We start from the raw sequence: 14,344 nt of genomic DNA, 5'->3' as shown, positions 1-14,344 counted from the left end.
TTTTATTTTTCATCGTTTTTCATTTAAAATTTGAATTAGAAATTGAATTACAATGATTTTGAATTTCGATTTATCAAGTTTAGCGACAAAAATCTTAAGTGTATCTTTTATCCCCAGATAGAAGACGGGATCGAGTTAGCGGAACAAGCGTTAGCGATAGAGGAAGAGCGAAACGGACCCATGCTGGCAAGATGCTGTCTCTACTGCGGCATCGGGTATCAAATGTTGGCACAGGTAATTAAATTGAAATTGGCAAAAATGCGATTGGTTAAATGGTTACCTATCTCATCTCTCATCTTTTACTGAACTGTATTTGGTTGAACTAGCTTACAACAATTCCGTTGGCATGTGCGTTATCTATTAATTACGTCACACGAATTTTACGATTTTATAACCCCTCCTGCCCCATCCCCCCCCCCCCCCCGCCTCGTCAGACCTGGTCACATTTGTGTCGACACATATTTTTTGGCAATTTTGAATGTTAAAATCAGCAATTTAAATAAATAAAGTATGATTATTTTATACTAAAAATCATTTCTTTAAAGCAATATTAGTAATTTTATGACATAAAATCGATTAGGAAATAGGAATAAAAAAAATCACTAATAAGAACGAAACATCATAGTAAAACCCTATTATTTAATTGTACACTTATTTAATCACAAATGGTGAAGTGCGGATGAAGACCATAATATTTAACCATGTGTTGTGATTGTCACGTCATCTAATTTTCTTAAAAGTTAGGTATTTAAAAGCTTGTCATTAACAATATTGTACTTTCAGAAAACGAATTCTCGAGTGGATAAGGACGCAGCGAACGAAAAATGTCTCAAACTGCTGTTACGATCGGTCACTCTGGACGACAACGACCATTTGGCGTTCTACCATTTAGCCGTGGCGTACATGCAGCAAGGAAGGCTAAATGATGCCATGGTAAGTCGTTTTAGTACTTTGAATCTATATTAAGGCTGTCCAGGAATTGAGGACATTTAAACTATTCGATAGCTAATATGCGGAGAGCGAAACGAAAAAACCGGCATTCAGGTCAAGCATTTACTGACAACTAGTGAGAAATAGACAAAGGCACTTGTCCCACCGTCGACGATGAGCCATAAGCGAGTAGAACGATAAACTAGAAACGAGTGGGCGAGCGGCAAGAAGCGAGTATTAGCTCCAATAGTTTTGTCGCTCGGCTATAGGCGAGTGTTCGAGTGCGACGGGCTATTACTCGCGTCATTCGCTCGGGCGGTGCAGCGTAGCCGAACACGCAGACGTCGCAGACTTGTTCAAACTACGAAGCGAGCATCGCCGAGCGAGTACCGCTGAGCTAGTTTTATCTTATCGCGGCGACAAAGTAGTAGAGCGAGTGTTTTCGCCGGCAGTGTGAACAGCCAGCGATGAACTATTAATATAGTGTCTCTTTTACTAACACAGGATCCTAATCTTTTGTTCGTTTCTTGGGCGAGAAAATCGCCGATAGTTAATCGCTTACTCGCTCTTGGTGGGACAAGTGCCAAAAGGTATAAAAAATATAAATACCTACCATATAAAACTTGTTTAGTCCTCGTCAAAGGCGAATGTAATCAACTAATCAGATTAAGACTGCGTCGAGCGAAATCAGCGAAAAACGCAGTCACCATTTAGTCGCTAGCGTTCACATCTCTTGATAAAAAAAAAATGTCATTATCCCAAAGAGTGTGTTTACAACGAATCACCCTTGAAAATCTGAAATCTTTTACAATATCATAAATATACACTTATGCAAAGTTGTACCTAAAAAGAGATGAACGAGTGTCAGCGTTTAGTAAAATTTATATAAATAAATCGATGCTCAAGCTATAATATCGAGTGATTTTGAAAGCCAGATAACTGGACTACAACGAATTAGCAATCTTTTCCTATTTTTCCTCTTAAAGGTAACAGAGAAATTCAATCGTAAATGTAAACTTTCGTAAAATTTCCATACATCCGCCATATCTGTCAAAATTCTCCTTTGATTCAGATGCCCGCTGGGGCTCGTCCGGAGCGGTCGTGTACTTAGGCGTCCCATTTTGACATTTCGTTTTGGCATATATATTGACAGAAATTCATGTCCGTATACGAATAATGATACCAGTGAAAAACTGTGTTCAAAATAAATAGGGTAAATGAATAATGTCACACGAAGATCTAGAATCATCAAAATTTTGATTTGTTTTTATTCACAAGCCATAGGTAATACTTAAAAAATATAACAAATTATTTAAAAAATATACGAACACAACCAAATCAGAGTAATTAGTTTCTTCCTAATTCACTCAAAATGAAAAAGTTTGAAGATATGTTTTTTCTTATTGGAATTTTGTTTTTTCATTGTGCTGGCATTCATATTACGTCATTTTAAAAACACATACGTATGATATAATGTCAACATACTAGATAGACAATTTATTAACAAAATTCTTCACATTTTAACGTACACAATTATAATTATTAAAATTTTATTGATGAAGACAAAGCAATGTTGTTCACATAATTTCAGCAATAAAGTTCTTAGTTTCACCCAGTTTCGTTGCTATTCTAAAGAGCTATCACGTGCTTTGAGTTAAAGTTAATTCAGTGATATATGATCAAGAAATTGAAATCAAGAGTCGACCTGCAGTCTCAGCGAGTTTTAGTGGCTATATTATCAGTTGAAAGAACGACATTTAATGCCAATAACATCGGATTGGTGTAGTTTACGAGTACCTATGTTGGTTTGATGTCACGATTCTTATATAAATGTATCTAACAAATAACAATGTGCTTTTATTTTATTGATATTCGGTGCAAAACGATAACTCAGAAACGAAATAGAATTACCAGAAATGCCTTTGGTTTTCTTTCAGTGAAAGTTTATATGACGAGGTCTTAGTCTTATCACTCTTATCAGCGTGGCTTTGGCCTTTTGACATTTTTGTAATGCTCTGATTTTTGTTTTACCAATAAGGTAGGTGAGGTATCTATATCCCTAATTGTAATAACCTTTATTTGAATGAATCCAAATTTATTTATTTAAATACAAAATACAAATTTCAATAGCTTCGTAAGTATTATCCATCTGACATAATAAAATAACTCCTAGGTTTAATTCGGTCTATCTTTACCATCCGCATACAATCGCCCACAACCACACTGTTAACTGACAGTTCGTAAACCTTATTACAAAAGGCATTAGGTCCACCGATGGATAGTTAAGAGTGTTGCTCTTTGTGCCTCTATCTTAATACAAAAGTCAACAACGAAATGAACTACCTAGGATTATTTACATTTAAATACGTCACATACCTATGACATGACATGAACAAATAAGGAAAACTATATAAAAAGTGTTTTTTCTCTGTCTTATCACAAAGGAACGCATTGACAGTTTAAATTCCTCAAAAGAGACACCAAACTCGAAACAGCACCTTTAAAAAAACATTAGAGGTCACTGACCTGTTCCAGTAAATTTGAGATAGTGTGCGTGAGCTGTATTTGTGTGTGTAATGGGGTAATTTGACAAAATCTGAAAATTTTGAGGAGGGGAAATTTTCCCCAATTTATTGTTAAGAGGGGGCCCTCTTCGCCGACCTAAGAATGGTTAGATGGCAACAAATTAGCATAATTTCCTGTCGTATACTGATTGTTTACAAGTAAGTTCATTGACCCTGTCACCTGTTAGGGTTAGAACAAAGTAGTTTTTTTGCATGGATGTTTAAAAGGCCATAATTTAGAAACGGTTGCACATATTATATTAACATAGTTTCTATGGAGAAAATATAGAGTTTAGGCTAAACAATCCCCCTTTTGCGAAAAGGATCGCCGTGTCTTTCCACCCTGTATAAGACCGAGGAACGGACGAGGTGGCACTCGGACACTAGTGTAACCTTTTATGATATATGTCAGGACGCGACGCGGTCGTGCCTGGCGGTGCACTCGGAGAGCGGCGGCGGACTGCGGCTGGCCACGGCGCTGTGGTCGTGCGCGGCGGCCGGGCCGCGCGGCGCGCGCGCGCTGGCCGCGGCGCGGCTGGCGCGCGCGCGGTACCCGAGCGCGCTGTGGCCGCTGTGGGCGCTGTGCGCTTTACAACTAGTCTGGGAGAGTGGAGAGGTACGTGCAGACACCTTAAGGACCGATTTAGACGGCGCGCGAACTCGTATGCGATTTTAGCTACATTGCGGACTGTTGACTACGTCAATACTGCCGACCAATCAAATACCGTAATGTAATGAAACTCGCATAAGAGTTCTCGCACCGTCTAAATGAGCCTTAAGGGTGGTATTCCATTTAATGCATGTTGGCGTCGCTTTAGAATCTTAAACCTGTTTTACCGTATAAAGTCTAGTATATAGTAGTAACAGCCATCATCTTATGGTCGTGCGCGGCCCAAGAGAAGCGAAGACGTTAGCTACGGCGAGGCTAGCGAGAGCTAAATACCCCAGTGCGCTGTGACCTCTGTGGGCGCTGTGTGCGCTGCAGCTGGTCTGGGAGAGCGGAGAGGTACGTTTGTGCTAAAATAAAAATTCGATTGACCCATTTACCACCCAAATTTCCTCTTTGTCCGTACTAAAATTACACATCCCTCGTTTCCTCAATACTATAGCCGAACGCATTTTAAAGTCGGGCCACCCTATAATATATGAATATCGAAAACTCAAACTATGCCACGGAATAAATAATAGTACTAGGTACAGAAGGTTTACTCTCTAATGGAACGCATCTATTACGATAAATATCGCAAAGTGACGCAGTCGTGAGCAAGCGTCCGTTCCGTAGCGGTGCGCGGCAACTACTACTGCGAGACACCAAAACTGGTGTAGGCCTCATGTATCTGTCGAAACGCGATGAAATCGCGGAGTGAGCCACGCCTGACTATACTATTTTTCATCAATAAGCTGATACCACCCCCTGTACTTCACGCACGCTTATATGGCTCCTCTACACAATGGATCAGCGCCGGCCACTCCAAGGGACGCAGTCATGCGTTAGAATAACATAGCAATATCACTCCCTCTAACGCATAAATGCGTCCCTTAAAGTGGCCGGCGCTGGCCCATCGTGTAGAGGAGCCAATACATTGTGAATCCTGCCATCTTGAGACCCTAATTAACTTGCCATTAATTAGGAGTTATCAGTCAACTTTGTACCGTTAACGACCCATTAACAATTGGGTAGGTAAAGTTTTTTGAAGATAGGCAAATTATATTTTTTCCCGATAGTATTCATTACAGCGATCACGGAAATGCAGCTCTTTTATTTTTATATCATTTTATTGATTAAATGTATTTTTTTAAATGATCGATATGACGTTTGTGAGGTGAAATGGCAGATTCGAGTAATTAATTCCTTGGCGCGTAGTAAATGGGACGAGATAGAAAAAAAATCGATGTCAACTGTCAGTGTCATTCTTGGAAAATAACTTGCAAATAATTGGAAAATAACGGTCGGACGAAACATTTGTGTTTTCTTGTAATTGGATGTCGGTGTGATTTCTAGAATAAGTATTTTTAACGTCCCTAGCACGATCAACACGGATATTTTGATAATGATAACGATTGCTTTCGACTACTTGGCACTGCTTCTTGGAGAACATTTTCATTAACGCCTCCACCACGACTCTTGGACTGCTATACGAGTCATTTTGGATCTCAGTATCAACACAATAGATGGAGACGATCCCGGAAACGTTCGAATGGAAATAGAATATTACAGAGATGAACTCAAAGTGCGTCGTACCGTCTTGTAGGAAGTACAGACGTTACTTTCCAAATTCAGCGTATTTGAGCACACCAAAGTCTTTAACAGCGAATCGGTGCCAAGCTTTGAAGATATATTGGCCAAAATGGTAACTTATACGTTTGTGAGGACTATATAAACGTGATTGTTGTATTATACATACATAATGATTAAGATTGTAATAGTCTTACAACTAGGTCGTTATTGGCTATTATATATGGGCTCGGCAAGGTGTTCACAATATCTGAACACGCACGCCCTGATAATAGAGGCGTGTTCAGATATTTATGAGCACCCTAGCTGCACCAATATATCTGATGGCGACTGTACTTTAGAAAACTTATAATATGAATCCAAAATAATATAATATAAATGCAGTAAATTTCGTTTCGTTTTATTTTAAAATCCACAAATTATTATCCTTAAGCATTAACATTACAACAGTATATAGAATCACGCTGTGTGGCGTGCCCTTGAAGAGAGTTGAGAGGTTCAAATATGGTCAATATGGATAAGTATGTCTGTAGGGTAAATGTGCTTCACGTTGGGGCCTGTTTACATATTGATTAGTGTTGATTGCGGGTTTAATACATTTGCCACTATACACAAGTAGCAAGTGTATCAACTCGCAAAAATACTACATTTTTGCTTCCATTGAGGTATACATAGTAAGCACTATTCTCAAATTATGTGAGGAAATAAAACAAATTCAATTTAGTAAAGCGTATTTAATAGGGGTAAAGTGACACGAATACAATTAAAAAAACAACGCATATTCTTAGTTTATATTAAATGTAGATGGCTTTTTAGTTTTCACTTGGTCACAGAAATACGCTAAAAACCACTTTCAGACTAGGTGTTTCTTGCGTTTTGGCTGTCCTTCTTGTGTCCTTCCACAGCATGAGCATGTCGTAAGTCCTGTTGTATTTGTCCCAGGACTTAGCAGGAAGCTAGTTATTCATTATTAAGTTTGCTTCTGCTTTCAAATGAGGCGGTGCATGCCGTCTATTCCAGGTCGTTTTCGTCACTTGAACTCATTTTGTTTATTACGAGTATTAAAATAACAAGCGGTAACTTATTGAGTATTGCACAACGAATAAACTTTGCCGCCTTTTATTTGCATATTTTTTAAAATTATATTACCATAGATACAAAGCATACGGTACGCGCATGCGTCAAACCGCGCGCACCGCGCAGCGCCCTTTCGCGGTGCTAAAGCGGTATCCAGACGGGACTGATCAAATCGGTCGATTTGATCAGAAATGAAATTGGCGTCAATCTCCAATTTTAGATTTATGGTGATATTAGACCCATTTAAATTGAAAAAATGCCCCATAACGAAACTACTAGCCTCACAAATTGGTGTTCTTGTGTCCGCACCTCATTTTATTGGTCATTATCGGCGGTTGAATTCGGCGAGCCAAATTGGCGTTTGCGTCCGTACGTCCCGATTCGATCGGGCAATTTAATCAGATTGGCGAAAAATTGACTAATCTGGATACGCCTTAAGCAACATCGAGTTCACGATGATTTGACATATAATAATAATAGATTTTTAGCATAAGTTGCATTTCATAAAACTTAACCCAAATCACTGATTTAAACTTTCACGATTATTAAACATTATCAAACTGCACAACGGGACTTAAATACGCGATTAAGTCCCGTTGTGCAGTTTGATAATGTTTAACCCAAATCATTTGTACATTTTCAAGTCAAAGATAAAGACAGTCATGTTGGTTTTAAAATTTTAATAAGTATAGACCATAACATTGTCATGATCTTGTAACATTGTTAAAATAAGAGAGTCTCCCATTTTCATTTTATTGCATTTTTTATAAAATGTCTTTAGATTCTCGGGATATCTTGGTCCTAATTCGATTGCTCTTTTTTATGGAAATAATTATATCCTTCAGATTCACAGGATGCTCGAGGCTTAGCCGAATAACACTGCAAGGAAGTATGTCATGGCTCAATGGTTCTAATTAGCCATCAGTATAATACCGCCAATGAATGTTTACATCCACCTGAAAATAAGAACAACATTCATAAAATGAGGATAACCACACAAAACTAACAGATGGTTGAAATTGTTAGAAAAAATTAGACCGATTTCTTGTTTACGAACTTAACAGCTCATGGCAATTTAATAATAAAAATCAAAACACAAGTGAAGAAAGTTTTATGTACCTATGTATTTCACGGATACGTACTCCTGTACGGCCATTGCTCCTCTAATTCAACGGCATTGTGCTTATCACTGTTATGATAATAATTTCAAATTTGTAGAATCTGCTCGCAATCTCGTATGAACTCGCTTATTTTTCTTGCAAAACTCTGTCCAAGGGTCAGCGTAGGGGCCGTCGTGTAGGGGTGGGGAAGAAAACGTCCAATAATTTATGCAGTGCCAAGTTATTGAAAGTAAATTCAATCTTTGTCCAAATACGCGCAGATGTCGTGGGGAATCCGTGGTCGTGCTGAGGTCGCCGAAAATCTCAATGATAACATTAATAGCAATTCGCAAGGTAACATGAGGCTTGTCCGTTATTTTTCGGGAATGAGAGCTAAGTGACACTGACAGTTGACATCGTTTTTTTTTCTATCCCGTCCCATTTACTACGTGCAAAGGAATTACTCGGATCTGCCATTCCATCTCACAAACGTCATATCGATCATTTAAAAAAATATATTTAATCAATAAAATGAAATAAAAATAAAAGAGCTGCATTTCCGTGATCGCTATAATAAATACTATCGGAAAAAAATATAATTTGCCTATCTTCAAAAAACTTGACCTACCCAATTGTCACAAAACAGACGACAATGTAAAGGCATTGGCAGTCAAACATGACTTACAGATATAGTGCATAATTGTGTTTCGTCTTATTTTCTCGGAAACATTCGTATTTGTCATAATGTCTAGATACTTCAATCAACCTCAGTACTTTTTGTACCGAGAATTGCTGAAATAGCAAGACACGTTCGTACGTTTCCGTTAAAATACGATGGAAAATAATTATGCTCTACATCTGTAACAAAACTTGAGACGCATTTTAAAGTTAGAATAAAAATGCCCATTTAGCCGAAGTAATATTACAAAATGTACTTTTATAGGCAGCGTTAGCGACCGGTAAGGAGTTGCTCACACTGCTGAACAGCGCGGAAGCGGAGGCGGAAGCGGAATCGGAGGAGCGGAACGGATACGCAGAGTTGGACGCTCTGTCGGACTCGGGGCAGACGGACTTGCATAGCACCACGCATGCGCGTAAGTTATGTCGTTATTTAAAAACGTACTAACGTACAGTAACGTTCAATTAGATAAGTCCTATAAGTAGAGTCGGGCTAAGCTAATTCTGCAACGATTTTGATAGCACAGACTTATGAAATGATGACGTTTAAAATTACACTTGCCCAGTCTGTGCTATCATAATCGCTTGGGATTTAGCTTGGTTTGACTCTATTATCCGTTATTTTGACATTAGTGTTTAATAGAAAGAGATAAAAATACAAATTAACTACATAATAGGAGTTTGTTAAGTTTTATACATAATAAAAACTGAGTGTAACAAGTGATTCGCTGGACGAAATAGCATTAATATTCCGTAAAAAGAAAGATCTGACTTAAAACACAGTATTTAAACCTAAAATAAATAAAAACTCCTTTGAAAACCACGTCCTTTGAAATCTTGAAGTTAATTAAAAACTATAACTGTAGAAGTTGTCATAAATGCCACGAAAACTAAATATTTTTGCTGAATAATAAAATCTTTAAAAATATAATTCAATTTGAACATCTGAATCATCTAACACGGATACTTTTTTTTGGTAACAAGCCACATTACCAATAAATTTTTGATCAACAGCGTCCGTACGAGCAGAATCCGCTGGCGCTTATCGGGTGGAGCGAGCCTTATCAGAGGGCGCGTCCTCAGTGTCGGCGGCGCGGACCAAAACGCGACCGCCTCTGGCCACGCACCGCGCGCAAGCGTGGCTGCTACTGGCTGACTTGTGTCTCAGGTAAGATTTATACCTAGTTTATACAAGACAGGTGGAATACCACACTAAGAAACAGTACTTTGTGTTCGTTTCATGCAACTAAGAGTTGATGTAGGTATGTTAATATTTTTTCTCCACCAATATGTAAGACTGTAGGAAATTAAGTTTTATCTTATTGTTTTCGGGGGCGCTTGCGGATACACGAAAAGATACACTTGCACCATTGCACTAACCCGGGATTAACCGTTAAACCTGGAGTTACCGTGGTTACCAGTACATTTTGATACTGGGTTAACGGTTTAACCGGTTAACCCCGGGTCACTGGAATGGTGCAAGTGGGCCTAATGCGTTCTATGGGGTGATTTAGATGGCGCGCGAACTCGCATGCGATTTTAGTTACATTGCGGACTGTTTGTTACGTCCAATTCAACCGACCGATCAAAACCCGCAATGGTATGAAACTCGCATGCGTGTTCTCGCATCGTCTAAATCGGGCTTAACAGTAATAATGTTGTTTCAGGCTGGGCCGAGTGGCGGCGGCGGCGGGCTGCGTGGCCGAGGCCGCGGCGCTAGCGCCCGCCAGCCACGAAGTATTATACACGGTAACTACTCATTAACATTAACGGTAACTTATATTCATTGTATTTTTAGTGTTCCGTACCTCAAAAGGAAAAAACGGAACCCTTATAGGATCACTCGTGCGTCTGTCTGTCTGTGTAGAAAAAATTGGACAGGTGAATACCACCCTCACGTGTGTAAATAGATTATTTACCTGTTAATGTTTTTCAGCGTGGCTTGGTTCATGAAGCGAGCCAAGAGTGGGAGGAGGCGCGGCAGTGCTTCCAAAACGCGTTAGCGTTGCATCCCACTCATCTCGACAGTATTGTGCATTTAGGTGAGTAACATGGCTTGTTTAGAGTGGGACGACTTAAACTACTCTCCAAAGCCAAATATATCTCTATAACAAATTATTTTGAAAATAGAATTATTACCTACAATAACTAAAGTATATGTTAGCGGTGAATTTTCTTTTGAGAGCGCTATTTGGCTTAGTATAGGGCAGTATAGGTCGACCAAAATACCGCTGGAGAGACCAGTTTGAGAGATTTACTGGATCTGCCGAGCGCAGAAATTGGAAGGAAATCACACACGACACGGTGCGCTAGCGCTTACTTGTATTGGTTAAGACTTACATCGAAACATGACATCCTATATCAGGATATATTGGATCGTCCCATAAGTTGAGTTGAGCTTCGATTGACTTTTTTTTAGTGTGGGGTTTCGGCGCTGTGTTCAGCATGCCCGGTTATTTTTTTGTAGATTGTAGCGCCGAAGTATCCAACATGGAGTATATGCAATTGTGCAGTGCGTCACGCAGGTCGGACCTCGCCTGACTTTTTTGTATAACAACTCGGCAACGACATTGCGCGACTGGCGGCGGCGGCAACCGTAGGTTTCAGCGATCGGAGCTTTCGTTCCCACCTATGGTTGCCTCCGCCGTCGGTCGCGCAAAGTCATGACCAGTGTTCGGCAAACTTGGTGCCACGCTGCGGGATTCCCACTAGAAATTTTAATATGGACATGACACAAACGCCGCGATCTTGGTCGAAAAAGTAATTTGAGTATTAGAATATTAAGTGTTATTTATTTATAAATAGAATTTTAAACACTGAATAAATGCATAAATTGTATCATTATTATTTAAAAACATTGATACACTTTAACCGAGTATTATTACAATTTCCCGTATAATTAAAAGTCATACAGAAGTATGAAATAAGAATATTTTTTTGCACCTGTATTAAATATAGTATTGTTTAAAATATACTTATCTAAAGTGATAAACAACCATTTAGTCGGGCTACCTGGCTTGTCGAAGGTCACAGTTGGATTTTCTACTGTTTGCGTCTAAACTAAACTAGGACGAAATAGACGGCAAACAGTGTCCCTTTATTAGTTAATTCTATCCTTTTCTAGTCGAATGATAAGGAATTGGTTGAGAACCCATTTCTAGTAGAACATATGTTGATTTATATTCCACGGACCATTAAGTTCACATGTTGTGATTTAAAGTTTGCTTAGTGTTTACCTAGGTATTGTAAACCCTTCACCCCTGTTTATTATTACATTTATTATACTGTAATATAATTTTATTTCATTAAGTTATTAAAATTAGAAATATTGTAGAAGGAAGTAATACAACACGAATCCCGGTATTCCCACGGCATATCAGTATTAGCATAATGATGTGTAGTAGGTCATTAACCCCGTGCGGCACCAAGTTCGCCGAACACTGGTCATGACCGGGCCGTAAGCGTGTCGACGATTCAGCGGCCGGCATCGGAGCGAGAATCAACATTACATACAATCTTCCAGGCGCAGCCTACTACAACCTGGGCTGGCTGCGGCTCGCGGAGAAGACGCTCCGCGAGGCGGCCGCGCTGGAGCCGCAGCGCGCCGACACGTGGCGGCGCCTGGCGCTGGTGCTGGCCGCGCTGCACGACCACGCCGCCGCCGCCGACACCGCCGCCGCCGCGCTGGCCCTGCACCCCCTGGCACACCTCCCGCTCTGAACACGAGGAACCAAGGCCACACAATAAATGGTATCGTCTTGGGTCGTCCCATTAGTTTTTCGTCAAGTTCTTAAAATTAGTCCTATTCTGCTTTGGTCACCCATTCTACATTCGTTACAATCGTCGGTGGCTTTCGATGTAGAATGAGTGACGAAAGAAGAATAGGACTAATTTAAAAACCCGACGAAAAACGAATGGGACGACCCAAGACGATACCCAATAAATACGAGTAATAGTGCTATGTCCCAGCAAAATGTCAAAACTGAGATTTGTGCTACCCGACGAAAAGTGTATGGAAAATTAATTCTAAAATGGCACTGCATGTAATGCTTAAAATCTGTGACCTGGCCCCGACACATCGCTTAAACTCCCTTTTTGAGACCCGGAACCGAGAGTATTATTGGTAACCGTGGGTATAACCGGTAAGGATAACCGTGACGACTAATATTCAAACGAAATAATATAGTAAAAACAACCCAAATCTGACGATTTAAGAAACCTTTTCCTCAAAAGATTATTAATAGCACATTACGATACAAGTGCGAATTACGTGTGTCGTACAACGTTTTACAGTAGGTACATAATATACCGGGTGTGACCTGAAATAGGAGCAAAAAATTAAACCGTAAGCTGTACTCCTCATACTGACCAACATTTGTTCAGCGACTTTTAAAAATAACTTGTGGTTTGAATTTTAATACACTTTAAAGTTTGTTCTAAGACGCAATGTATTGCAAATTTTTGTTAATGTTTAAGGCGTGACAAGCAACCTCAGTCACAATGATAATGGCGTGGCGATGGCGCCCATTGAAGATAATATTTATTTTGTATGAAAAATAGGGAGTCTAAATACTACATAATTTTTAAAAGTTGTTGAACAAAAGTGTCACCGTTTGAGGAGTACGATCTATGTTTTAATTATTTGCTCGTGTTTCAGCCCACACCCGGTATAGCTCTTTATTTTGCGGTTTAGTACGATAAAGTAGCACATACGATATGTGCAATAAATGATTACGTTTCAAAATTGTAGCATTCTGCCCGATTCGAACTTCAAGATACGTCAATTAGGGGTCATCCATTAATTACGTCACACGAATTTCTAGGTTTTTTGGCCCTTCCCCCCCTCCTTGTCACACTTGGTCACATTTGGCAATCCCCTCCCATTCCCTAGTGTGACGTCACATTGTTTCGACGAAATCGCCAAATCGAATTAAGTAAGTACCTGAGTATTATTAATATTTTATCAAAATATTTTTGACGATATAAATATTAGTAATTTTATAACCCAAAACTGCTTAGGAAAGAAAATTAAACGATAAAAACGATTATCGTTTTAAAAACTTGTTATTTGAATGTACAGCGAATAAAATAATTCAAATAAATTTTCGGTTACTGATGAAGTTAAAGTGACGTCACAAAGTTTGTGTCTCCCCCCTCCCCCACCATGTCACAATATGTCACATTTTCTTGACCCCCTCCCTCCCCCTAAACGTGTGACGTAATTAATGGATGACCCCTTAATAGACCTAGAAACAATATGGATTAGATGTGTCAGTGTCAAAAGTGACGTTTTTGTTTGAAGAAAAGTCACATATGACACTGACATGTCTAATCCATATCGTTTCTAGATCTATTAACTGACGTATCTTAAAGTTCGAATTGGGCCGATTACCCTAGAATCTTACTGTATTTCTCCGTAATGCACTATTTTCTCAAAATGTTCTACGTAAGAATACTTCTCAGACTGATCAACATATATATTAGTATGTTAGTTTATAGTAGCATTGGAATTGAACTGTATCTTAAGAGCGATAAGAGCTATTACTGTGTGGCTATTTAGCGTGAATTTGGTTAAAGTAAAAAACCGTTATCAACCTTATCTAATTTAAAACCTAATTTTTATTCAAAAACGGGAAATAAATTATGTCTAGATAAATTCTACGCGACAGCGTTTCTATCTTCACCACTTAGATTGCCACGCACAGCTTAACCACAGTGTTAAAAGTAACAGCCATTGACGTGTACCGAGCTATTAACAA

The 14,344-nt window shown here is 39.2% G+C and overlaps 1 protein-coding gene across 1 annotated transcript in view; it reads left to right on the top strand.

The window, feature by feature from the left end:
* LOC134668357 (tetratricopeptide repeat protein 7B) overlaps positions 1-12,305 on the top strand; it is a 32,914-nt gene extending 20,609 nt beyond the window's left edge. The window contains exons 10-17 of the mRNA XM_063525838.1: positions 118-234; positions 784-933; positions 3,907-4,110; positions 8,851-9,001; positions 9,600-9,753; positions 10,253-10,334; positions 10,522-10,627; positions 12,109-12,305. Of these exons, the coding sequence (XP_063381908.1) occupies positions 118-234; positions 784-933; positions 3,907-4,110; positions 8,851-9,001; positions 9,600-9,753; positions 10,253-10,334; positions 10,522-10,627; positions 12,109-12,305 (1,161 nt within the window). The remainder of the gene's footprint in view (positions 1-117; positions 235-783; positions 934-3,906; positions 4,111-8,850; positions 9,002-9,599; positions 9,754-10,252; positions 10,335-10,521; positions 10,628-12,108) is intronic.
* Positions 12,306-14,344: the final 2,039 nt, after the last annotated feature.

This window comes from Cydia fagiglandana, chromosome 10, assembly GCF_963556715.1.
Source record: "Cydia fagiglandana chromosome 10, ilCydFagi1.1, whole genome shotgun sequence".
Lineage (NCBI taxonomy): Eukaryota > Metazoa > Arthropoda > Insecta > Lepidoptera > Tortricidae > Cydia > Cydia fagiglandana.
This window is presented reverse-complemented; position numbering and strand designations above follow the sequence as displayed.